Consider the following 27,234-nt stretch of genomic DNA (forward strand, 5'->3'; position numbering starts at 1 on the left):
TTCTGTGATATGTTCACACTCTGAAACAATCATCCTGGCTACAGAGCAATTCTGGACAGAGAAGAATCTTGTTTTGTTTTCTATTTGAAAATAAATCTTTCTTTTTCCTAGAATGTACCAACCAAAAAGGCCAAATTAATTTCACATCTGTTTGAAAGTAATAGTTTAATAAGCTGTAGACATTTAGCCCTAGTACCTGCAAAAAAGTATATTTGCATAGTTATGGCATACTTTCAGAAGATTTTGGTCAGCATGTTCTGCAAACAGGATGCCTGTCTAGCTCTGTAAAACCTGTAAAGCTACTTTCTTGAAAAACAAGCAGTTTGTGTGCCTATCATATCATTCGCCCGAGTAAAAGATGTCTGAAATGAAAGTCTACTGCTGTGAAAAGTTCAGATGAAAACTTAAGTAGCACTAAAGTATTTTTCTTATATATTGCTTTAGACACATACTACACTGAAAATACAATTTCAGAATCTATTTTTCCAAAATTATATACTGTTCTTCAAAAACAACAAAAACGGTTTTGTACATAAACATTTATTGTGTTGTTTTAGAATTCCGTTTTCTGTTTTTCTTGTCATCCACTTGAGTCCTCTTTTTGTGAGCTTTAGTATACCTGAAGTTGTTTCAGATGTGATTGCATATGCACCTGCATACTTTTGCCATTATCCAGTACCCCAAAAGTAGCAGCGAAGGACTGGACTTCAAATGAGCACATCTTGCAAGAACAGGTGTTTGTATGTAGTGTTATACTGTGAAGTTAATACTGTTTCAGTTCTGATTTCCTGGCTGATTGTGATCCAATTATTTTTTTCTATCTGAGAAAACCGATTTACCAGATGGGGGCAATTGCAATTCTGTATTTTCTTCCTCTGTTTGACATGGATGTGGAATAGCCTCTTCTCAATTTGTGGACACTGCTATGGATAATATAGTTATCTCCTGGGCTAATGATTTCCTCTGAGAATTCCATCAAAAGGTGTGACATTGCCCAGAGCAGTATATTTCATTACAACGTATTTTATAGCTCAGACCAAAGGAAGCAAGTCTGCGGCAAATCTGAGGATGCTTTTACTGCACAGGCACAATGAACATTTCAGTAGCATCAGCTAGACTCTGATTTTGCAGTGAGTTCCATTCAGAATTGTTTTATGTGTGTTTTTTACTACTGCTAAGTTACTGTAGCATTTCTTTGAAATTGCATGCTGTGTCTGCATAAACATCAAAGGAAGACAGCATGATTACTGTTCTTGTTAGAGAGAAGATAAAACACCTTCTATTTATTGTTTTGGTATTGTAACATCAGTTCTTTGTACATATCTGCACTTACAGTGTTTGTCATGAAGCATGAAGTACGTCATCTTGAGTAACAACAGTTAAGTAACATTATGCGTACATTCTTTTTTAATGAAATTTCCTGACCTTTGCTAAAAGCTCGTAGCTCATGTTGTTTGGGAATACGGTTGGCATTCCTCACGGTTGGACACACGGGTGGGCTTTGCGCTCATAGTGGTGCGGGGGGCCCTGGTGTTCCCTGATGAAGATGATTGGCAAGGACGGCCGAACGGCAGAGGGAACCTGGCGCCACTCTACTTGAATGGGTGCGCCCGCTCACAAAGCTGAAGACAGTAATTTATTCAAAATACATAGTAGCTGCAACAGAAGAAAAAAAAAGAGAATAACAAAATCAACCATTTAATGGATTGAATTAACTGATTCTTACAGTACTCCATCTTTTAGTTCTTGCTGTTCTTGTTTTGCTACAAATGCTGTAATTGCTACAGAATATTTTGAAAGGTTTTAAGTTTTTTTTGTTTTTTTTTCTTTTTTCCTTCCTGGTCATTTGATGTTAGTTCTAGTTCACTTACTAGTCTCCACTACAGATTTCAATCTCACAGTATTAGTTTCTAGTACTTTCTATAGGGACAGAAATATGCATGCTAGCTAAAATACAAGTATGTGGAATTTAATTACTACATATGCAGTTTCATTGCAAAACTAATCTGACTCTAATGAGATTAACCTGTTTACATTAATATTTAAGCCCTGAGGAATTGAATAGTGGTGTTACTACTTGCTCTTTACTGTGTCACTTTGCTCCAGGTGGATACTGAGGAAATTAGAAATTATCCTCAGTACCTTGCAACTAAAGCCCAGCAACTAGTATTATGAAATATTTTCTTTTTCTGTTACAATTATTAATTTATTCAAAGAAGAGATGGCGTTACCATTTTAAATGCTATTTCATGTTAAATGGAATATCTACCTGGCTTATGGAATAAAGTACATTTTAAGCATATGATAATTTGCAAATACAATATTTTTTCATAATGGCAAGAACTGAATATAATTTAATAAATGAGTAAATCAGTCTTTGTTTACTAATTCTTTCTAAGTTCTGTTATAATAAGCTATGTTCTCTTGTATACTTGGTAAAGAAAGGGCACATGCTTTCTATATTACCAAAAGTGTGTGTGTGGGGGGGAAGCAGGGGGAGAGAATCCCCCAAATCAGTTTGTCCAATGAAAAGAGAAAGACAGAAAAAGTAAAAACAGTAGCTTTTGTTTGGGAATAAATTGGAGGCAAAGGCTTCTGAGCATCAAGGTGAGATATATGTAGACAAAAGGAAAAAAGGGAGAGTGGATTCTGGCTGAGAGCCCTGTCTGACAGTGGCAGCCAGGAATTACGAGAACGTATGCCTTTTTATAATAAAATCTTGTTACTTGTTGAAATAAAACTAAAACAAAATATGAAATATTTTATGTGTTTGTGAAATGTAAGCACTTTTCCCAACAGAGATAAATTACTTGTATATCATTTGTTAATATGTAATAGTCACAGAATAATTAAACTSATCTTGTGACTCTTCCCTTAATTCAAAGTAATATCTTAAGCTGTGAGCTGTTTTCAGCCAGCTGAACTCCTTTCCCCCCACTGCACCCAAACTCATATGTGCAGGAGCTTCAATGTCCATCTTTACAAGTCTTCGCTTCTTCGGTGAACCAAAGCTATATCAGCTCAGACAGAACAGCAGGGGATCTCTACAGCAGTGCTTCTCTTAACGCAGGGGAGCTGAGAGGAAAAACCCCCACCTGTTTCCCTCTAGATCCTGATTTACTGAAAGCATCTGCACTCCCTTACTAAGGAAGGAACCTGTAATGGGATGTCTTATTAGCAAAAAGGAACTGCAAGGGTATTCTTTCCTTTCTTCGTAATTATTCTACGTGAGTTCTTCCACACCTGTTTTAAGCTGTTTGGGGGGGGGGGGGCGGTGTTAGGGAGAAGGGCTTTGTTTTTTCCTCCTGTTTGAATTAAAATGGCTCCGCAATTTTGAGAAGTACAGAATGAATGAAGGTGGTCCAGAAATTAAGTTGCAGGCATTTCCTGATTCAAATGTAAAACTGATGGGAGCTAGGCAAGGGAGAGAGACTGTCTGAATGTTGGTGCAAAAAGAGAGTTGGCAACTTGGGGAGAGAAGGTGGGAATTTACAGTCTTCTCCCTCCATCCTGCATGGGTACAGCTATTTGTGATCCACAGCCAAACTGTGATATGCCAGCTCTGTAACCTTTGTTTGTACTGCTGAGGAAATTGCCATGTTGTGAGGAGTTGTGAGGAAGACTGGAGAGCCACGTGAGATAAGAAAGGTAAAGTTATAGAGGTAGGATTGTTAGTAGCTCAAGGTTTTGAGGAAAAAAGCACCAAATGGAATGGTAAAAAAATCATACAGGCAAAAAAAAAGGTGGAGGGAGGAGGGCACAAGGAGTCATGATAAAGATGGTAACTCATCAACATCAAGGATTCATTCCAGAAAGTGGCAGAGGCTGATCCTTTTCCTCCTGAGTGACGCCTGCTGCTTTGTGTGTCTTCTTAGGGGTGGAGCATACTTATACTTAGCCTAGTAGCTTATTAAATCCTAGCTATCTTTTGGGTATTAGCCAATGAATAACTTCTCTGTACTTTTAAGTTGTATGTACCAATCTTGCAGAGTATCTTTGCACAAGGCCTAAGGTGCCCAAAACAAGTTGACCCAGAGAGGGAATGTTGCAGTCTATTTGAACAAAGAAATAGAATTGAAARCTAGTTTAAATAGGGGATAGATTTAGAGGAAAGGAAAGCAAGAATCAGAGATGCGATGATGAAGAGGGACTAGGAAGAAGAGGATTAAAAAACAATAGGTGATGAATCAAAGCATAGGAGAAACGCTAGCAGACTGTTTATGCAGAAAGTCAGAACTGTACCCCTGTGAACCTGGAAAACAAAGTATTACAGGAAGACTTTAAATGAGGATGGCAGAGGGATAGAGATTGGGTTCTAAGCAATGTGAGGAGTGAGACAGTATATTGAAGAAAGAGTGTGTGCCTGAGTTAAGGAGATGTGGTTGGAAACAAAGTAGTGAAGAGGAGACAGAGGAACCCGTAACCAATAGAGCATGCTCTCCTCTGGAGTCTAAAATTTAAACCCAGTGTTCCCAAGTTTCACCATTACTTTCTTCTCTACAAATATCTGTGAATCTCTCTGGCAAAGTGACTCAGTTTCTTCTAGTTAAGGTACACATATATGACCGGTAGGTATCATTACCAGAACTCAGGTTCTGCTGTTGGAATTCTTTGCCTATAATTTTTGTTGTTTATTCTTTGTCAACAATAAATTTTATGTTAATTATATGCAGTTATTTCAAAATAATCTCCAGTTTATATGTACATAGCCACTTCTAGTCTGTTTAGATACATTAGATATAAATTAGTGCAACAGTTCTTGATTTTAAAATCAGTTTAAAATTTGCTTTTAGCACATGTTTGGAAATCCCTTCATAAATTTTTGTTTTCGACAGAAGGGAATGTATCTTATATGCAGATCCAAGACTTTATTCCTAGTCCAATTAAAATACTGCAAAAGTCATTACTAGTCCAATAATCCATGTGTCACCCACACAACACACCAGTAATCCAGATAGTTCAATTAAAGCAAAAGGGGAGGAAGCAATCATGCAATTAAATCACTAATAGACAGGCTCTTTTACCTTATAGCTGCCCTGCATATCCAAGCTTCTTTCGCACTCTTCTGGTCGTGTGGGGTTTCCTGGACACTGCCTGTCTTCCTTAGGCAAGCACAGGGGAGTGATGGTCACTGCAAGTTGTGAGCATCCCAAGCTGTCACCAGGAGGGTGTTGGTTTCTTCCTCTTCTGGTCCTCCTCAGTTTTGGGGTTGGTTTGGGGTTATTTTTATATTGCTCATTGGCATGCTTCTTTCCCACTGGTCCCTAGTTCTATACTGTCCAACAACTTCTGCTTACCTGTGGTCATTTGCTGGGCTTTTGTCGTATGTGTGTGGCTAAATGTTACAATGTGTGGTATGTCTAAGCATTAGCTAACAACAACTAAGGAAAAGAAGTCTGAGGATTAAGGGTAGTGAACAAGGCCTGTAGTTAAGCAGTAGCCACCTGATCATTTTGTTTTGCTGTTACGCTTTGGCCACCTGATGATTGCTTTGCTGTCACTAGCAGGAACAATACCATGTTAACTGGGCGGTAAGCCTACAACCTCTGTGTTCGTTTTACAGCAATTAATATGCTGGCATATTGAATTACCTTTATTTAAAGACCTGTGGTATGAAAATTAATATAAATATATTAAAAACCTCATTAACTGAAAAGTTTAAATTATACCTCTTGAAATCACGCCTTTGGAAAGTTTAGCCCTTCCATAGTCTCCGCAGGGATATTAAAAGAAAATTAAGCATGTAATTGGACTAATGGATGAAAAATGTGTAAGTCTTAGTAAAACAAGGACACCTTGCTTGTTACTCTGCTAAATCAGTCATACACTGCTGATAACAGCTAGTTAAAGATTGAAGAACCATCATAAATCATCCTGAAGCCAAACTGTTATTAAATATGTCAAGAAATGGAACCTGCTGCATTGATAAAGGTGACATTCCAGATATGCTCTTCAGCTAATATTTTCGGTTTCTTCCTTCCCTAAACAGATAAAAATTCAGAGAAATAAAGACAGGAATAATGCCCAACAGGGGGCGAAAATTAAGCGTTCTCTGGCTTTTTCTAGTCGTGGACTCATTCAGAATGTTTAGTATATGTGTTACRTTAGGAGTATAACCAAATAGCAATAAATAATGTTTTCAAAAGTCAGTTCAGCACTTAGAATAGCAAATGCATTTTCACAAGAAATTCAGGAGTCTATACTTACTGAAAGTTGGGAGACTGAAGATGTAGTTTAAGTGGTGACTGTACGCTGCATTAGACTCTACTGGTTAGATAGGTAAACTGTTGGCCTCCTAAGTCATTTTTTAAAAAGGGGTGGACTCTTAGGTGAGATTGCTTACTGAAGCTAGCTGAAACAACTTATTGCAAAAAAAAAAAATAGAAAAGCTTCTTTCAATAGCAATTAAAAAGTTAATGTCACAGGTCGATATGTAATCATCAGATGAGCTGGACTATGCTAGAAACTAAAGCCAGTTGAAAGACGTTTTCAGTAACATTTTCACATTCATAGTTAAACCTCTGATACAGAAATCAAGAGAGCTGTATTCTGATGTTTGGCATCTTTTTCATATATTTTCAACATTTTCAACATATTTTCTTATATTTCAACACTCATTACTTGTTTCAGTGTTATGAGTAATTATGTTTCAGTTAGCGATGTGTTTATATTTCTTTTTGAATTAAGAGACTACTGCAACATTCCAACTTTCTGACTTAAATTGGCATAACAGGGGAAGAAATAACATGACTTTTTTGTTTATTTAAGCTATTTATTTGCATTGCTACAGCACATGAATATCTTGTTCTCTAGCATGTACATACTCTTGCAGTAGACATTGGCGGAGGAGGTGGCTTCTCATTGAAATGAAATGCTTGCATATTTTATAGGGATCTGGATTAAAATGACTTCCCCAAGATCATGCAGGTTGTGTCTGAACGACTGAATAAAAGAGTGTAAAGGGCTTAAGTCTGCATTGCATAGTGGTATCCTCCTCTCTGTCAAGTGAGTCTGAAAGAGGAGCAGCTGGAGTATTTCCAGATAGATTCAGAGTCCACTGTGGTCCAGCTAGAGTTTGCTCCCTTGCTGTCTTTCGTTAAGCAGTATAGACATAACTGCAGAAGTACAGCCCCCCCAAACCATGTATTCGTACCCTGACTAGTGAACCACATCTACTCCAATTGTGGAGTAAATTGTGGAATAAGCCACCTGTTGTGGAGATGATTTCATAGCATGCAGGGAAAAGAAAGTGTGCCATGCCCAGGGATATCAATCTCTCATTAATCTGGTAGGCACTTTCTCTTCAGTACAACACATGCTGCAAATAGCTTTTGAGAGAAGGCTTGATATTCTTCTGCTTGAGCCAATTTGTAATGAGATGCACGTATTAAAGAAGAAAAGTATTTATTTAATCTTTTACTTTACTTTTTTACTTCACTTTACAGAAAAACTGAAATATAAAACAACTCACAAAGGAAAGGACCCTTAGTTATACAATAGAAATATTATGCAAAGTCTTCCCATGTGAATTTAAAATTCAGCATCAGAAATTAAAAGGCGCAAATGAAAGTACTATATTTCAAATAATATAAGAAATATCAGGAAGCAGGAAAACAGACACTCTCTTAAGTTTCTTTTGTTTCCAGTTGTTGCCTTACAACTGCAGTATGAAAGACACTCGCAAATCAAAAGATTTCAAGTTTTATTTGTACCTACGTAATTATCTTTTAATAGCATTCCTGCCCACATTTTTGTTGATCAGTTTGTTGGGTAACATAACATTTAGAAGGAATAGTGTATAATTTGTTGACTATGCAATCAGTTGAGCATCTTTTGTATTTCTTATTTTTTATTACCTGTTAGACATAAAAGCCCTCTAATTCAAGATGTACCTAATTTTTTTCACTTATTGCAAGTACAACTATTTGTTTCTGCACAACAACAATAATCTAATGTTGTTAATTTTCGATATATTCCATGCATTTCATGCTGTTGCAGTGGATTTCTCAACGTGGCCTTCTGCAGTATGGTATTAGGATGCAATATCTAAGTTGATATTTGACATTTTGGAAGAAAGCATACTCCTTAAATTCTACAGCAGTTCCTTATGCTGTTGATGTCTCACCTGTTTATGTAACCGAGATCTTACCCATGTATTTCTTATTATAAATACAGTGTTTTGTGCTGGGATCTGTACATGGTATACCTGAATGTGCTCCAAAATATATGCAGGCAGAGTTAAAAGAGGAAAATGAGGTCAGAGCATCTTCTGTTCTTTTTTCAGTTCTGGGTAGGTCTAACCTGAGTTTATTATAGCTTCACTAACTGAGCAAATTTGACATATTCATTGGCATAAGATTTTTTCTTGGTTTCTTCATAAATTATAGTCAGCCTTTCTGAAGCAAATATTAACATCTGAACATTAACATTTACTAACACTTTGAAATCCTTTTATCAAAAAGTAACCAGCAACAAGAGAAAAACAATTTTGATTACCTGACAAATTAGAATACCAGCACACCAGTATTAGAATATTAGAATACCCGGTATTCCTGTTTCTAGGAATAAATCCACTTCAGAAAACATTTTGGCTTTGTAAATATAGGAAGTTTGGGTGTCTGACATTTTACAGTGAATGTATTATTTGTTACTGGTGTCCACTAATCTTGTGAACGTAATCAGACATGAGCATGTAACCAGAATTTGGCCCATCGCAACTGAAAAGGGAAGGTGTAAGACTATCATGCTGTCTTCTAAAGGCAAAGCCAAGCAAATAGACCCATTCTCTGCTTCTTTCATTTGTTTTTATTTTTCAGAAATAAAAAAGATGGGTCCACAGTAGTGGCCCAGTTTAATTTGATTATTCAGTCAGATCTTTTTATAGCGCAGATAAGTATATGTGCATCGAAGTTAGGCTTGTTTGTATCAGCTGAGGATCTTAATTTTATTAGACTTTTTCCCAGAAAAACGTACAGAACATGATCTAGATTATGTGCAACATCATAATTGCATAGATTTAATAGAGACATGATGAAAAGCGTCACCAAGCCCCATATGCCTCTTCCTTTTATGAATAGCAAACCAGTTCATCTTAAATGCAAGACAAAGACCTCCCAAAAAAGGTAGAAGGAAGAGAGTGAGAAAATAGCAGGAGCTCTCTATCTTCTGATTTAAGTCAGGAAAAAGAGGACTGAAGTTTGAACCTCCTTCAGAAGTGTTATTTATTTTGTACCACAATCCTAAGTGGTTTCTAAACTGGGAATTGAAAAGTCTGGAAACTGACCCCTTGTGTTGCATTAATTAAAAACAATAATTATCATTCTGTTTGAATGATTACTCAGATTCTGCATAGAAAGTTAGTAGTGCCACATAACAGATACTGGGAGATATTCAGGACAGTGTGATAAGAAAAAGAATGAGTGAGTACTTAAAATCAGAATGTTTCCTTCTGATTTAACATATATCAAAATATAGTTGCACAATAGCTGAGGCAGTTCATTTCAGTATTGTCACTTTTTTCTCGTTGTGCACCTCAATAAATACATTCTGTTCTTCTCAAAGTGATTCTAAATTAAAAAAAAAACAAAAAGCACAAAGCCTCTCAATCTAGCAAAAATCATTCTTCCCTCCCAGAGAACACATGTTTATTTTTAATCTAAATAGGCAATTCTTTAGATACAACAAGCACAGTGACTGGGTGGATAGTTGTTTAGTATTAGCTGTCAATATACCAGGGTACTTAGTGACTTTCCCAGACTTCTTTTTGCAATAAATTATAAGCATTGTTCTACTCAAGAAATGATTTGATATGCTTACATATATTTTATAGCACAAAGTGTATATTAGAAACAGTTAAGATGCCAGGAGTATCAGTCAAATTTCATTATTTCCTTATAAATAATTTAAATGCAAACAAATTAGGTGACTTCCTAATAACAAAAAGCAGAAAAAATGGCTGTGTTTTATGGAGTGATAGACTAATCCTGGACAGGCATCTGTCACTCCCACATTACACAGTTTCCTCTTGCCATAAATGGCACTGTCTTTGGGACCATAGAAGACAAGATAAGTGATGGGACTGAAATGCGATCGGTGCAAACTTCATTTTCAGTGTGTCTGTTTCAGGTTTAGTGCTCAAGGCAGAGTTTCAGGCAAGTAGAGCTCTAAGATAACTGGCTAAAGGACTGAAACAAAACAAATAAAGTTGCTAAAATATTATTGATTTAGAGAAGTTTCCTAGACTGGACATAGAATCCCAGAAATCTCAATTAAAAAATGAGCTACACTTGGGTGGAAATGACCCAAAGTAAAATGGTTGTTTTGCCAAAAATAATGCACAAGCATTTATGGCAGAAGATGTGAAGGTTAACAGCTTAGTAGAAAGTGCTAACAGTACTATTATAGTTTATATTATCTTATGCGCAATAACCTTTTATGGAACGTAATATGTCATTTTATGTGTATATCTTCTACAGCTGCACTCCAATTCCGACAAAGGTGATGGATCAGTCAAATACATTCTTACTGGAGAAGGGGCGGGGACTATATTTATTATTGATGACACGACGGGAGACATCCATTCAACCAAAAGCCTAGATCGAGAGCAGAAGACACACTATGTGCTTCATGCCCAAGCTATTGATAGACGGACAAACAAGCCACTCGAGCCTGAATCTGAATTTATTATCAAAGTGCAGGATATCAATGACAATGCACCAAAATTTACAGATGGACCATACATTGTTACTGTGCCAGAGATGTCTGAAATGGGTAAGGAAACCAAATTATTCTATTCAGTAATCTTTGTACAAGTGAAATCGCCTCTGTTTGACAATGTTATGACATATTATTGTACCACTGATTAGATGTAAAAGATAATGGAGTTGAGAGGAGATGATAAGAAGACACCAAATGCAACCTTATATGTTACTAGGGACATTTATATTAAGAAAACAGTACACACACGCTGACTGTAGAGGAGAGTCACTCTTATTCTTAGTGCTTTAACAGATGAGTTCTATTGCACTCTTAGGCAAATAGTAATTTGCACTCTAGAAAAAAGTTTTATTAATATATCCCCATTCAACTTGAATGCTTATTTTGTTCTCGGTTGTATTTGTCTGTATAAGAAGTCTGTGCAATTCACAGAACTAAATGTAAAGGAACAGTAATTTTCTAGTTTATTTTAGATCAATGGCCCTATATGCTGTTTACCTTTATTAAGTTTTTAAAAAGCAAACTAAAGTACAGAAAGTACTGATCTTTGTTTTTCCCTGTGAGAAATGTAGTTCAGATATTCATGGGGTGCTGCATGATACAATCAATTTTACTTATTGCTTCTCTGGTGTTGAAATTGGTTTATAACTTCCCTTTACTATCACAATATCAAACACATAACTAGTATAGGATAGACAGATGCAAATATGACTTTTGTTCTAGCTACCTTTTAAAGAAAGTTCAACTGGAATGACTGTTCTTTGTGAAATATGTCTGCTACCTTTTATCACTGAATGGACAGTACAGATAGTTACCTTATGAACCCACACTTCTCCTCCCCAAAGCATCCTCACACACTCCATCTAAGAAATTAGTTTGAAGTCCAAGATGTGTCTAACTTTCTCAAGTGGATATATACAAAGATAATTTGCTCTTCTCTCTTTGCTGTCTCTCTAATCAGCAAGTGATAGGCTTAACTTCTGCAGAGTAGAATTTATAAATATTAAAAGGGAAAAATATCAAAATACATGCAGTTACTGAGCTCTCATAAGAACATTAGTTTGATCATACATATAAGAATGAATGAGTAGCACCACTGAATCTTGATGGTTTGCTATCATTTGATCACTTTGAATGGTAATGTTGATTCATATGAATAGACCAGAAAATAACAGAAGTGTTTTGTTCCAAACTTGGAAGTTAGATATGTTATTTTGTTAGCATTATTTTGGATGGGAGGTTGCCTTGCACAACTTTCTGAGTTTAGATAGGTGGAATTCATTTTAAACTGTATTTCTGCATTTAATTCATCTTCTCTAGTACCCAGATGTTGAGCTGAGGTTGGCATCACCTGGCATTACTATGCTGGGCTGATACACAATGTTGTGTAATGAGGGAAGTTTCACTCTAAACTGTTCATGGAAGCAGCCCAGTTTCACAGTATATAAAGAAATAATTCTGAAGGGACCAAACAGACCAAAACAACAACCCCCATTAGAGATCTGCATTGTAAAACTAGTACATTCTGAACACATTTACAATTGTTTTCTCACGTATACACAGGAAATGTGGCATATGAAATATTTGCAAATATTTCCCAATCTTGGGAAGACCAAAACATATTAAATACTATTCTTGAATCGTGGAGTTCAGAGCTGTGGCACTTTGGAAACAGAGACAAGATCAGTGGCTTCTTCGTTGACCTAAATGGAGTTACTCTTGTATAGAGATAGAATGAAATAGAGATTAAATATTCTTTGCTATCTACAATGAAGAATCAGTTTGTATTAAATAGACTCTCAGACTTACCAAATACCATATTTTAACAGGATATAAAAAATTTCCTCCATCATCTTTCTTTTTCCCTGGCTTCACTACTGCCTCTTCATTCTTTCTCTCACTGCCACTTCCTTGACATGTAGGAACAGTTTCTTGACTTTCTTCTCAAAATGTCCCCTATGTATGACATTTTGAAAAATCTCTACCTGTCTGCATCCTAATTGTCTTACACTCTTACCTCATTCTTTCTATTCTCATAGCTATTTCTAGGGCCTTACTCCTTCTCCAGTTCTCTCCTGTCTTCCTAAGTCCTCTCCCAGTATGCTATTTCAGGTGTCTCTTCTCAGCAATGGAGAATTGGGAGCCTTTTTTTTCCATCTGCCCTCTTGAAGCAAGAATGCGTGAAGAGAGAAATATCTTTCTTTGGTCTCTTCATTTCCATCCCTTCACTTTGTTCATAGGTCATTGTTCCCGTATTAGCCTTCAGCTTTGCTTATATGAATTTTCTTGTTGCAACAGTCTTTTTTTCTTCTAACTTGCAATCTCCATCTCATCTTCCCTTGTAATTTCCATTTCCCCCTCCTCCCACATTACACTTCAATATTTATAATATCCTCTTCTGGTTGTCTACCGGAAGAATGGTCTTTATTAACCATTCCTATTTGGTCAGTATCTAAAAGATTTTCAGATTATTAACTGAATGCATTTTCATTCCTTAAAATCATTTGCAAATTATGTTAGCTAGTAGTTTGTTGCTCTCCAAATCTGTGAGTTCTTCTCCAGTCCTGGTGACTTAGTTGATCTCCTCTTTTACTTCCCAAATTTATGGACTTTATAAATTTATTTATAAATTTATAATTTATGTAGGTTTCCATTGCATCCACACAGTGATGCTAGTACATGTAACAGGACATGTTTTTAATGTAGAATTCCATTTTAAATATCTAAGCATAGTACCATGAATATCATTTCCAAGAGAGATTTCTGGAGGTACCAAAGGGCAGTATTTCTGTGAATGTCGTAACAGCAGAATTATTCAAGCAGTATATCTTTGTGCGAAGTACTACTGTGAGGGAACAGAGCTGCCAGTAAGAGTATTGTGGGCCTGTAGGAAACTTCTTCAGTTGACTTTGATTCCTCACTATGGCACTAAGGTTTATTGTCACAGAGTTATGGTTCATTTCAATAGCATCTAAGTTAGCTCTTATCTCAGTTGTCTCTTGTCACATCACAGACTGTCTTGATGTGAAATTCATTTCCTTTATCGACTGTCTCCAAAAATGCACAACTCAGTTATCCTTCCTCTTTCTTCAGTTTCCTTTGTCTTTAAAGAAGACCATTTTAATCAATTGATTATTTTCTTCCCTCTTTGTGGAAGCCTTTTATTATCTGCATAGGAGGAAAGACAGTGGAAAGGAAATCAATGTTATCCTCAATGTCAAGAGCAGCTAATATAATTTTTTTTTTCTTGTTCATTTTGTTTGTAGAAGTTCTCTTTTTTTTGTCCTCTCAGAATGTAGCATTCTTATATAGATATTAGTCATAATTTTATAATAGTCTGTATCCCTGTATGTAGTTACTGTACAACTACATTATAGATATTACCATTTTCCAAAAGACAATACTAAGTTATTCTGGGGTGGTATTTTGAGTTATGAATCAGAGTGGTTTATGTTAAACCAAGGAAGTTTTAATRATAAGATAAAGCATTAATGCATATGTTTTATAAATGAAATCTTTTACTGGCTGTATCTCAGGTAAATCATTAAAATATCTATTCCACAAAGCTTTCCTGTAGTGTGAATATAACTGAATTTTGATATCCTGCCATACAGTCAATATTCTGTACGCATGCATTATGTTTTCATTGCAAATTTTTGATCTTTATCATTTATTGATTTTGTGTCTGATGCATACTGAAAGCAGTTTATTGTTAACATTCTCCGGAAGACTAATTCTATTAGTGCTTTCATAGGATATATTCTTTCTGTCAAATGATAGAGATCCTTATGCCATTTTTATTAGTTCTGTAAGAAGTGTGTTTTTTGAAATTTAGCTGTGGAGTCTATCCATAATTGATCTTCTTGCCTTTATTTCATGAATACCTAAGGATGCTTCACTACTATAATTTTCTTTTCTTCCACTGTTTTACATAGGAATTTAAAGAACATTCAGTGTTATTGGCTCTCTGTAACAGAATTCATCCTGCATGGCAGGTGTTATTTTTGATCTCAGTTAAGCTGTTTAGTTTCAGCAGCAGTTTCCTGTCTGTCTCATCAAGAAATTAGCTGGTGTTTTTCCCCCAAGTTGAACCTTTCTCAGTTATTTTCTTGATCTGTTTCTAAATAACTTCAGAACCAGTCAGGCTATTTCTCTTTAGTCACTGACAAGAAAGTACAGTTCAGTTCTGTTAAACTATTTGCCAAATATTAGATCACTGTTCACTGTGGCATGAAATGAACATGTTATTTATGCTTTATGTATTGCACTGAAAGAGCTGAAAGCGAGCAAACGTTCCTTGACTTCATTGAGCTTTTTGCCTACAAGTTGGCTCAAGAACCAAGGTTTATATCTGAAATGATTTCTTCTGCCATGTAAAAAACACTCAATCTTATTGAGAGCTACAACTGTGCTCTATTTTAAGGTTTATGAAAGAGTCATCATTATCTAAATATAAGAGGAAATGAAAACGTATTCATTCAATAAAAACCTTCCGTATCCGCTCATTTCTAGATAGCTTCAAAATGAGTGAAGCATTGAGTGGAGCATTGCGTATTGAATTTTCTAATACTAAGAGCATGCATAAGAAATGTATTCCCAATAAATGCTACTTAGAAAATTAATAGACAGACTGGACTTATTTTTCAGAACTTCTTGCCAGGATGTTATAATGAGAAGTAATCATAATTTCAGGTATTCTAGAGCACATTATTCATGATGTTCATATATATGATATGCATGGCAGGTGCTTACATATATTCCTGTGTTGTTTGATTTTTATCTGCTGTTAGAGCTGGACAAAAAATATTAGGATTTTCTATAGTGAGTTGGATCAGTTATACAGCCATCGAACTCCAAATATTATTTCCTGGTGAAATCACTATTTTTTAATGTAGAATGAAGCTAAAACATGTTCTGTTGACTATTACTGTTTTAAAACTATTTTAAGAATTAGTTCAGTTAGGCAGGAACTCCCAGTGTTCATTAATCTTCACCTTATTTTTACTTATACTTTTTGTTTGACACTGATCCATTTGAGATTTTAACAGTGCAGCAAACGATGACAAGTCATGCATACAGATTTGCATTCTCAGCAGCACATTTTATTAAACTGCCTCATTAAACATTAAAAATTTGTCTTCAGAGAGACAGATTGAAGTCTTCCCCTTCAGCTCTTCATTGATATTTAACTTTGCAAAATTTTTATTGCAAACATATTTGAAAAAAAAAAAAACAAAAGAAAAGATTCTGAAATAAAACTACAGTTTGATTTCCCAAATGAATTGATCTTTATTTTTGATAACAGAAAAAAGGCAAAACTTAGAGTGATGTTTAGAGTGTACAGATGTATTTTACAGCTCTGTAGAAAGCATTAGCTAAGAAAACAGAATTCCCAATATGTAATCTCTAAACTGTTGAGAGAAATCATTTGGAATGATAGTTGTACTCCGAATAAGTAGAGCCTCCACTTCAGGGGAAAAAAGTCTTTTTTTATTGCCTAACTGGAGTGTCAGAAGGCTTTCATAGCAAAATTTTGACTTTTCCTTGACAGGCACTTTCACAGTAGGTTAGTGAAGAAAGTATGGAGGCTATGCCTCTGGGTCTGATGTTCATATCTATTCTGAGGTCTCCAGGAAATTAGATGCTTATTTTTTCTATTAGATTCTTTTCATTAGGGTCATTAACATTACAAATAGTATGGCAGCTGTACTGTATACTTTTTCACCTAAATGCTTCAGTACGCATAGCTTCCACATGTAGCTCAGCAGCAAAAACCAATGCGGTATCTGAATGGTCCAGATGATACTTTCAGAATCATAATTTGTCTGTCATTTTGATAAGTTGGATGATTCTAACTTTGAAAGGAGAGCCTGGAAGGAAAAGGTACCCTTTTTACCTTTTCTCTAGCAAGGCATTCTAACGTACATCTTTCACAACCTACCTTTCCTCTGTGCTCAGCAAAGGAGGCAAGAGCTAGGCAGAAGGCCACTGTGGGCACATCCTGTAAGATGCTGAGCATGCTTCCATAATAGTGTGGAAAAGTTAAGCACCTGATGAGTTACATTGTACTGAATCAGGGTTGGAGGGGGAGGTGTTGAGTTTAAATTAATGCCCATAAGTGTTCTTTCAGATGGAAAGAGAACACTTTTCCACTATTCAATACCAAATTACTATTATCAGGTCTTTCCTAGGAGAGAGATATGGATGTATTAGAAAATCACTGTGGTGGAATTTAAGGTATAATAGTGTTCTGTTCATGCTAAAACGACCTGTCAGCTGCTTAGTGAGATATCTCCTTTCTATAGCCTTGTCTCTTTGTCCCACACCAATGAGCAACACAAGCACTAAGATTCTACCCCCTGTCTTTTAAGATAAGGAGAGAAGAGAAGAAAGTTCCTGAGGAAGGTGTACCATGAAATCTCAGTATTTCAGGTATTTTCTTCTTCTGAAATAGCCCAAATTTGTTCATCTGTTCCAAAGCTTACCTTGATTTTCTAGAATTATGGGGAAGAGTGCAATTGGGATTACAGCTTGTTGAAAGAATAAGCAGCTGTTGACAACTGTTGTTCCCAGAAGCAGGAAAATATATGTATATTTATATAAAATCTATATATAAAGAGGTACAGAAGCTGCCCAATGCTCCGAGTAGCAAACTCTGGTAAGTGGCTATCTGTTGGATAGGAGAGTTTTCATTGTATGTAATTAAAAAGAATAAAATCAGTATGTTTCAGCATCCTGTTAGTCCTTAATGATCACAAACTTAAGATTCCAACATAAAATAATAAAGTCATGAATAATGCTAAAGCAACAAATTAATGTGGAGAAGCCTTCACCAGTGAATGGAACAAGCTTAACCAGAAGACAGAGAAGTTACAGCTTTTCCACCTCAAGTTTGAAATTATTGCTGAACTGAGCTGCGGAAATACATCCCAAGGCTATTTAGATAAGCTCTAGAATAGGGTAAAAAAAAGCATTTTCTGTTATTTGAAGTGATCTGTTATGGTTTGTGGGAACTTTTATGCTAAGTGTAGATAGCAAAGTAAAATGGCTCAATAGATTCCTAGAGCATTTTAAGGAAATTACACTTATTTTTAATTCATATTTGTTTCCCTCAGTAATTTAATCGGTTTTACATTAAATCCTGAATAACTATAAATAGGCCATTAGCTGCAGCATGATTTTACTACTATATTCAACTTTTCATATTCAAATTCACATTTCAAATTCATCAAGGTATCCTTATATCTGCTGTGAGCATATAATATTTGGCTATGAGACTATGTAGTTGAGCTGTTTCACAGACTACAAGACACTATATTTAACTATGAACACATTTGCTATATGTTTTACTGTATTCCCAGTACAGAAACAAAAAGGAGCTTTCCATGCCCAAGTTACAGTATGGCACAAATGAATGAATACTTTTTCACACAGTGAGAAATCCAGTTCTTGAAGATGTGCATGCTTGCTTAGCTGTTCTCGAGTTGAGACCCACTGATTTTAACTATTTCCATTCCCAGTGCACGCCGGTGATGTCTACATTAACAAATAGCTCTGTGCGGTGGAAACTGATCTGTAGAATGGAGCATTTGGAACTGGGCATCCAGTGTCCACACCGTATGTTTTGGGGAATTTTTACTTCAGACTAGCTCTAATGTCATCCCTGGGACTGACTGGCCATCAGCAGTCGGCATAAATCAGATGTGCTGCTGGAGCACGTCTTCTGGTTTAGTTTCATCCCAAGGAACCCAGTTAGCATGCTGTGAAAGTGTTCCATGAGGCAAATCAAAGTACAGTAAGTGGGGGAGATCAAGGGATTCAATTCAAAAGCATACTTCTGATCAGAACTGAAATGCTAAATTGAACACCCCAGAGGGGAGATGATGCCTCAGCAGTTAATTTAACTGAAAAGCCACTTTTAGAGGCAGAATAACATGAAAGGAGCTGGTTTCATTATTATTATTCCTATATTATTAATATTGGACCAAAGGAATCTGTAGAAAGCAGTGTCTGTAGAAAGATAAATAAATGGGATGGAGACTGAATGTTAATAACTTGACAGTCTTTCATTTGCTGATTTCCTGTGTGAAATGTCCAGCAAAGATAGGAAAAAAGAGTCATCATTAAGTGTCTTGAAAAAATACAGTAAAATATAAAATCTCTTATCTTCAGTCTATCTGCTCTGTATTTCTGCATTTTATTCTCTCCAAAATATAATTTGTAAGTTATCCCGCTCAGTGACATACGAGAAATTACAATTTTATTTTACTAACAGAATCTGTTAACAGCATAAAAATATTAGTCTTTTGAAATCCTTATCTTTCTAGAATTTTTTTTTTAATTGAATCCATCATTAGAATTCCAGCAATCTTCATGTAGGTATTTGATTTCCAGATCTTTGAGGCTATCTGATAGCTAGATATTTTGTTTCCTTTGATATCTTTCATTGATTTGGGGGTATTTATGGACATATTTTCATTAAGTGCTTCAGGACCAGTTTGTACTGTAAAAGATAAAAAATTCCTGAAATCTGTAATCTTGAGATGTTCAGAAGTCTGGACAATATCCAGTTTGGGGTTCTATATGTGCGAACATGCACAAATATGTATGCTATATAGTCATATGTATAATAGAGAGAGAGAGAGAGAGATATTTTTTCCAGATCAATGTAAACATGTTTTCTTAAAAATATGATAGGATGATAATATATAGAGAAAATGTTACTGAGCTCTCAATTTTAGAACAAGAGGACTGTAGAGGTTTCAAAAGTGCATCTGAAAATGTTCATATTTGACAGAAAATTATATTTATGGTCAATTAACTTTTATTTTCCTGTATATACAGGTACATCTGTTCTACAGGTGACAGCCACAGATGCAGATGACCCTACATATGGAAACAGCGCCCGAGTGGTATATAGTATTCTTCAGGGACAACCATATTTCTCTGTTGACCCTAAAACAGGTGGGTATCTTATGTTTCTCTCAGTGTGGTTTGGTTAATAGATTGCAGTTAACCAATTCTGGCAGATGGGATCCCATGTAAAACATGTGGGTGTGAGTGTTTTGTTTTGATTTTTAGTTCCTATTATATCCTGCTTTTGTCTCTAAAACTGTGAAATCGACAAGTTGCTATTTTTAACTGCGTGCTGAAATTAACCTACTGTGTATAGAATTAATTCTGCATCATGTTGTGGTGGGAACCGTTCAGGCAAAGTGGAATATCACTTTTCCATCCTTTCAAGCCTCAGTTTAGGAACTGACTCAAGTTTAATAATTATGATTTTAAATGTTTTATTGCCTGTAGGATAGGCTTAGGAGAATTATTGAATGGGTACTTCAGCACATATACCATAATAAATTCATATCGTGCTTATATTTATAAAACTGCAGTATTTTCATTACACTGAAATTGTATTCTATGACTCAAGGAGTAGAATCAACTAAAACACTTATGCTTAAGCTCAGTGTATCACCCTCTCCTTTTCCCAAAAATGTAAGTAATGTATAAGGAATCCAAATTGGTTTCTTTAAAGAGAGAAGAAATCTTTTTTGGGGATGAGAGTTGTTACCATTTTTGGATTTTCTGAAGAACATTATCTTGCCTATTGATATGATGGATTTTTAGCACGCATTTGTAGTCCTTGGTAATGAGGAAGTATAACTTAAGTAATTTCATCTGAGTTTTGTAACTATTTTTCCCTATCCATATCAAACCTTCAATATCAAGGGAAAAAATAAAATCAATGATCACTGCATTATTCTTATTTAATGTAGGGAAAAATAATGATTTTGAAATTGTGTGGAAGCAAAGTGTAGAGTACGTATTTATTCTGGTATCCATGTTTATCCTTGTAGTATTTACATTTAAGTTCAATATTACATTTAAGTGTGTATGTTTCTGTATGTTAATCTCTGTGAAACTTAGAGGAATGCAATTGTTTCAGTACAAAAGAAGTTAATCAGAATCTGGCCCTCAGAGAGGAACAGATTTTTTTTCTCAGGAGGCTGAATCTGTACATTAAGATTAGAATGTAAGACTTTATGCCATTTTTTTAAGAGAAGAAGCACAAAACTAGTGACAGAAAAAGCAGGAAATTACCTTCTCCCAGTTTCAGTGACCCTCAACTTTCAGATTACTTTGGAACCAAAGCAGACTTTTCTTCATTACAAATGTCCAAGCTAGAATTCAGTGTTGGTGTACTCCTACAGTATTCCATGATGTATCGGTTACATAAATACCAAGATTTATTTTTTTCCTAAATCAGTTCTAGTGATTCTAGTGAAAAAAAAATTAAAATGCAACTTTTCTTTTTTCAGTGAGAAATGTAATTCTGGCAACATGACAAGGTTCTGTAAAGTCATTTTCAGCAGATCTTTTTATCAGTTTGATTTTTCATCAGAGCTCTTGGAGAAGGGACGAAGAGAGAGATAACCCAGATGACTAGAGCATTCTTGATGACACATGCCGAGGACTCAACTCCAAACAGTCTTGAATCTAGGTTTCTCATCCAAAGATGCCTTGCTAATGAGCTGTCTTTTTTATTTCTAGATAAGTTGTCCTTTTGAAGAAAAAATAATGAAAGATTTTATTTTCCTTTACCTTAGAATAAAAACAAATGTTGCTAATGTAGGCAGAATTCTTATTTTCTGACACACTACATTTTTCCAGTACTTTCATAGCTTTTTTATGCTGCTGTTCCTTTAAAACCGTGTAAAATTGTCATAGTGACACTGAGAATCTCTTCCTAAATTTCATACTGATTAGCTTGCTAAATTAAGAACTTATTCTGCTATCTTTTTATCCATCAAAATTCAAAGTTATTAATGATAATAAAAAAGTATTAAAGGTGCTTGTAAGATTTTGCATTTAAAACTCTTCAAAGAACAAGTAATAGAGAATGATCTTACATAGTGTTGAAGACAAAATGTTTTTGAGTTTCAAACAAAAAAGTTAAAGTGTTTTTATATAACTGTATTTGTTCTTTATCAGGAGAAAGCATGTTTTTGAAAGGGGATAACTACTTGATTGCTCTAACATTGTGACTCATTTAGTGACTTTTTTCAAGAATAGAATTAATAGTGTTTTTTCTTTAAATGACAAAGAATTAAAGAAAAAACAGAAGTTCAAAGGCCAGATTATTTTAACAGCTCTGGATACCATTGTACTAACCTCATCTTTTTAATATCAGTCGTGTGCATGTTGGCTTTCAGAAACAATTTTCAGACCATCGAAGTATTTCAGTGAGGGAATTTTTCACTGGATATAAAGAGAAAAGTTCTTCCTGTGAGAGTGGTGAAGTGCAGGGACAGGTTGCCAGGAGAGGCTGTGATCTCCTCCCTCAGACATACAGAAAATGCAACTGGGCACAGCCCTGGGCAACTGGAGCTCACCTGGAAATTAGGCCTGCTCTGGGATGGACTAGATGACCTCCAGTGGTCTCTTTCAACTTATCATTATTCTGTGAGGTGGTGAACTCGTGTAGATAGTCTTAAGAGCCCAAAGCCCGACTGGATAGCGTTGGAGGACTGTGTAAGGTGGTGGGAGGCAAACCTGATGCAGCGTGGTTCATCCTGCACCCTGGGATCGGCTGCTGGCTGTGTGCCTTACCCCAGCTATGTCCGAGCACAGTCCAGCAGAGTATTTATTGACACAGGTTAAAGCCATTGTGGGGAACAGTTGCTAGCAATTAAGAGGGATAGAAAATCAGTAGTTCAGTGCTCAGACTCTCTCTGCACTTGTTTTATGTAGAAATACCAGTGTAGCCTACATTTTACTTGTGTTTTGTCGCTCTGAGGCAATGGTCTAGATTTTGTATTTTGATAATGGTGAGGGCCTTGTAGTCTGGACCTGTTACTTAGTGAAAGAATCGTAATGGATGTTTTGAGTATCAGGTCTATATCACAAAAGAAAATTATACTGTAATATCACTGTTTGTATCTGTTACAAAAAAAGCAGATGGAAATGTATTTTAAATTCCAAAGCCTTAGGCTTTGACAGGGATTTAATGACACTTTATGAACTTAAATTGTTTTTAGTATGTGTGTAGAATAGGAAACTTTTTGGTTCCTTACTGTATTAGAATGCTTATGTGGTGAAAGAATAAATATCTTACATGATAAATAGACAGTGATACAGTGAAAAACTGGAGGAAGCTTTCTAATTTGATAAGTTATCTTTTTATAAAACTAGAATAGCTTGTAATTTAATTTGGCATGATATAATGGAAAAAAGCAGAATATTGGAAGTGATGAGAAGGTCTTGAAGAATGGTATGTTTCTGTATGAAATTTCACTTTGAATTTGGGGGTTTTAAAACACTTATTTTTCCAAAAAATTCACCCTTACTTCTGAATTTGGAAGCATTTCTGTGACTTGTTTTTCCTGAAGGCATTACTTGTTCAATTCCATTTTAATTGTATTTTATCTGGAAGTTTTCTGAATTTATAATGACGTGCACAAACTTTCTCTACAAGAAAAAAGTAGAAGGACCACAGTAAGGAAAAAGAAAGAGAAGGGGTCTGACATTCAGGATTGCATGTAACGTTTGTAACACGAGAGATGCATTGTAACATGGATCTCTTATGGCTGTCCTTACAGCTGACTGGAGTTCTCAGATACAGACTTTGAACTGTTTATAGGTCTGGTGTGAACAGTAACCTTAGGAAGTCATCTGCTTCTAACTTAGTGCTGCCTAAACTGAGTTCTAAACATGTTACTGTCTGAAGACTTTAAAATTATGGATTTTTAGGAGCATAGTTTAAAATAGCTTAAATAGGATTGACTTTTAAGAATTCATACATCTAAAATATAATAATGGGCCAACATCACATTACAAATGTAAAAATAAAAAGCCGTTTACTTGGCAGAAGGACATCTTTGTTAGGTTATGTGATAAAAGGCTCATCTCCACACACAGAGGAGCACAGAGGCCCAGTGGCAGGCGGGGGAACCCCAGTCACCCAGACAGAGACACCAGCCCCGGCCCTCCCAGGGCCATCCCGGGAACCACCAGCCCCATGGGCTGGAGGGGCACCTATCACCTTGAGTCAACAGGAATGGCTGTCTGCAACACCTTATAGACCAAGGGGAGGACTGCCAAGGGGTATGGGACACATCATGGGATGCAGGGGAACGGCATTTGGGGATCGCACAAGACTTATTACGGGATGTCTGGGGCAGAACAGAAGGTGAATGAAGGGAGGCAGCAAGGTGGTTTGGAGAGAAACAAATATGGGACAGTAGATGGATAAGGGGCTAAAAGGGGCTGGTCACATGTAAACAAGTTGCTTGTCTGGCCATGCCCTGCACCTTATCAGTGTCATGTCCTGTCCTCTGATTAAACTCCATTTCTAACTATTTTCCTGAGTGAGGGGGCTCTCTATTATGTGTGTGTGTGTGTAGGTCTAAGTGGCAACAACTGGAGTGGGACAACAGCTGGTGGGCTGGTGTGTCTGGGGTGCCAGCAACTGGACTAGCCAGTGAGTAGGGTAAGAAGCTTGGGAGCCAGGTGTCAGTGGCCATAAGTCTGGGCTGGATGCTGGAGAGACCAGAGGGTTTGAGACTTGGCTACTGGAGGGGCCAGGGAGTCCAGACCAAATACTAGCGAGCACAAAATACCTGTGGGTCAACTGAGAGGCCCATTTGCATGTTTGTGTCTTTGTGCAGGAGGCAATGGGAGACCAGCAGACCAGCAAGTCCAGGCGCCAGTGTCTAAGGCCAGTAACTGGGAGTACATAGCACATATGCGTGGGTGTTGGTGTGTATGGGGGCATGCAAAGGAACTGGAAGGCTGGGAGTCCATGGCAACTCCAAACAGCCTTCAGTTTTTCAGGTGACTGTTTTAGGATTTATATTTTCCTCAGGAAGCAAGAATTGTAAAACTTCTTCCTTGTGTAGAAATTTATTGCAACTATGTTACTATGACTGAATGACATAACAACTGTCCATGCCTAACAAACTGGAAGATTTGCAAAATTACTTGAATTTGAATGGTTTTTTAGTAAATGTTTTGTATTTGGGTTTATTAATTTTAGTATTGTGAAAGCATTTAAGCTATGGCAGTCTGTGCTGGATTCGTGTTTACTTTCCTCCCGAATTTCAGCTAAACATTCTGCTGAATTTGATATTTAAGTATGTGTTACTAATGCTGGTGAATGAGACAGAGAGAAGTAAATGTCTAGATTCTAGGTATATTTGCAAAGATTATATAGGACTGTATGAAAATTTTTGATCAAAATATGCAGGGAACCCCAGAAAAAACAAGAGTTGTTTTTCCTTTAAACTACCATTAACCACACTGTAAAATAATTTAAGTTATCAATGGACTATAGAACAAATAATTTGTTAATATACTTAGGGCTTAATGTCAGGGTTTTTTGGGGKTTTTTTTGGTAGAACTCTGAAAATCATTGGAAATTTCCAAATGTGCTTGAAAGTTTGTCCTGGGAGTTTGAGTTACAAATTTAATACCCCACCTTGCCCAAGCCTTGAGGTGTTTTGATCCATGAACTTGATGTAGGATCTGTCCCTGCCTCAAAGCAGGACTTGTACATTGTTTAAGTGAGGTGTGGCCTGTCAGACCACAGCTGTCCAACGTTTGACGGGCAGCCCAACCCCCGAAGCTCCTTTTTTCCTGGGGAAACCTCAGTCTGGAGTGTGCGCTTTTTCTGGCAGCTACAACAGCCCACTCTCTATTGTCACATGCTTCAGGAACGAAAGTGAAACTTCTACTCCAGTTCTACTGCTTTAGATAGTAAGCCCATATCTGGAGGATGTTAGCTATAAACAGCTCTTCCCAGATGCATCAGTCTTTCTGAACAGGCTAAGAACATGCACAAATATACAGATTGAATTCATCTGTGGGACATTTGTCCCTTCAAATCAGCAGTCCTTGTGGTAACCGTGATGAAATAAGAAACAAAAGCCTCACTCGTGGCAACTTTGAGTTGAAATGTAGACACTGGTGGAGTAGGAGAAAAAAAACCTTATCCTTGAATTGAACAGCTGTGGAAAAAGATTAGATATTTTTATTTATTTGTATTTATAATGGGCTATTGTTATAGCAGTAGTATTATTAAGTTCTTAATCACAGATTAATTTCTTTTTTATTACTTTGAGATATGAAATAGTAAACACATAAGTATGCCTATTTCTAAAAGAATGTTACTGCAAGTTAGTATAAATGTGTGAGAAGAGTGTTATCCTCTGTTTCCCTTTTGCTTTCTGTCTTTACAATAATATGAACAATGGCTTTAAACACCCCTGTAAGAAATGGCCTATTCACCACTTTTTCTAGTTTAGTTCTTGACTGAGCACAATACAAGTAATAAATATCATCAAGAGACGGATAATACTTCCAAACACAGAGATGTACCTTATGAGCACCAAGTGAGTAAACCCTGAAGCTCAAGAGTTTTTATCCCCATCTGTAACTATACCTCTTTTTTCTAAAATTACTTGGCCTGTAAAATAATATGTAAGTAAGTAGTACTATGAAGGCATCTCGGGACCCAATGTCTCTGCTGTACAGAGCAATTCATATTTGGTAGTAAAATCAATTCAGAAATCAAATTGTGCAACTTACCCATATAAGTATCATTATTTTTTATATAAATACCTTGTTTTAGCTGAAATAATAGCTTCCTTAGTGACATCTTTTTAAAATAAGCAAGTTTACTGAGGTTAATGATCCACTGCTGATATGCAGGTTGGTTCATATTAGAGTGCTTCATGCTGAGAGGCTCCAGGATCATTTACATGAACTTACAGAGCTATGTAAGCATCTTACATAAACAGAATGCTTCTACCCTGATGCTAGGAATGCTTCACAATGTCCTCCTAACTCTGCAAGTAAGACACCACAGCTGATGCCCAGCTTCTTATAATGTCCAAAAGTAAACTTAACCTCTACTATCACAATTTTTACATAAGGGGTCTGAAATGGCTGTTACTCAATAACTATAAAATCAATAAAGGCAGTTGGATGTTTCATAAAATTTTGCTAATGACAAATTCTGTTTAAGGTAGACAAGCAGGAATCTATAGAGAACCTTCAAAATCTCACTTGCACTTACATTGCAGACCATTTATTTATAGCTGCTAGTAAAGACTCCATATTAATTATATTTTATTGATTTCTATTTGGTATCAAGCAAAGGTCACACTGGAGAATCATTCTAAAAGTTGAGTTCTTTTTATTAGTGATACATGTTACTAACATTGTATGTGATTCCATTAAATCTAAAATAAATTCATTTCCTTTGTGTATGGGTTTTTACTTTTTATCTTGAAGCTGTAAGAACTGTATATCATGTTCAGGTTTTCATGTGTGTACTTTCCTTTGAGAATTTCTGAAATGTTATAATGGAAATTCTTTCTCTAGCATGTATTATTGTCAGAGTCTAGATGGTTTACTGTCTAGAGAATCAATCACAGGAAATTTGAGCTCAAAATTTGATAGAGTCCTACCTCTTTCTTCTAATTCTACCAAGTACTGTTCAGTGCGCTCCTCCATTCC

General features: G+C 36.1%; 1 protein-coding gene across 3 annotated transcripts in view; it reads left to right on the forward strand.

The window, feature by feature from the left end:
- The window catches only part of CDH18 (cadherin 18), a 185,723-nt gene that overhangs the window by 33,170 nt on the left and 125,319 nt on the right, over nt 1-27,234 (forward strand). For 2 of the 3 annotated variants that reach the window (XM_026081352.1, XM_026081353.1), the window contains exons 2-3: nt 10,476-10,770; nt 19,561-19,680. In XM_026081352.1, coding sequence (XP_025937137.1) covers nt 10,476-10,770; nt 19,561-19,680 — 415 coding nt within the window. The remainder of the gene's footprint in view (nt 1-10,475; nt 10,771-19,560; nt 19,681-27,234) is intronic. The other variant, XM_026081354.1, reaches the window with a different exon arrangement.

Source organism: Apteryx rowi, unplaced genomic scaffold, assembly GCF_003343035.1.
Source record: "Apteryx rowi isolate R43461 unplaced genomic scaffold, aptRow1 scaffold_545, whole genome shotgun sequence".
Classification (NCBI taxonomy): Eukaryota; Metazoa; Chordata; class Aves; order Apterygiformes; family Apterygidae; genus Apteryx; species Apteryx rowi.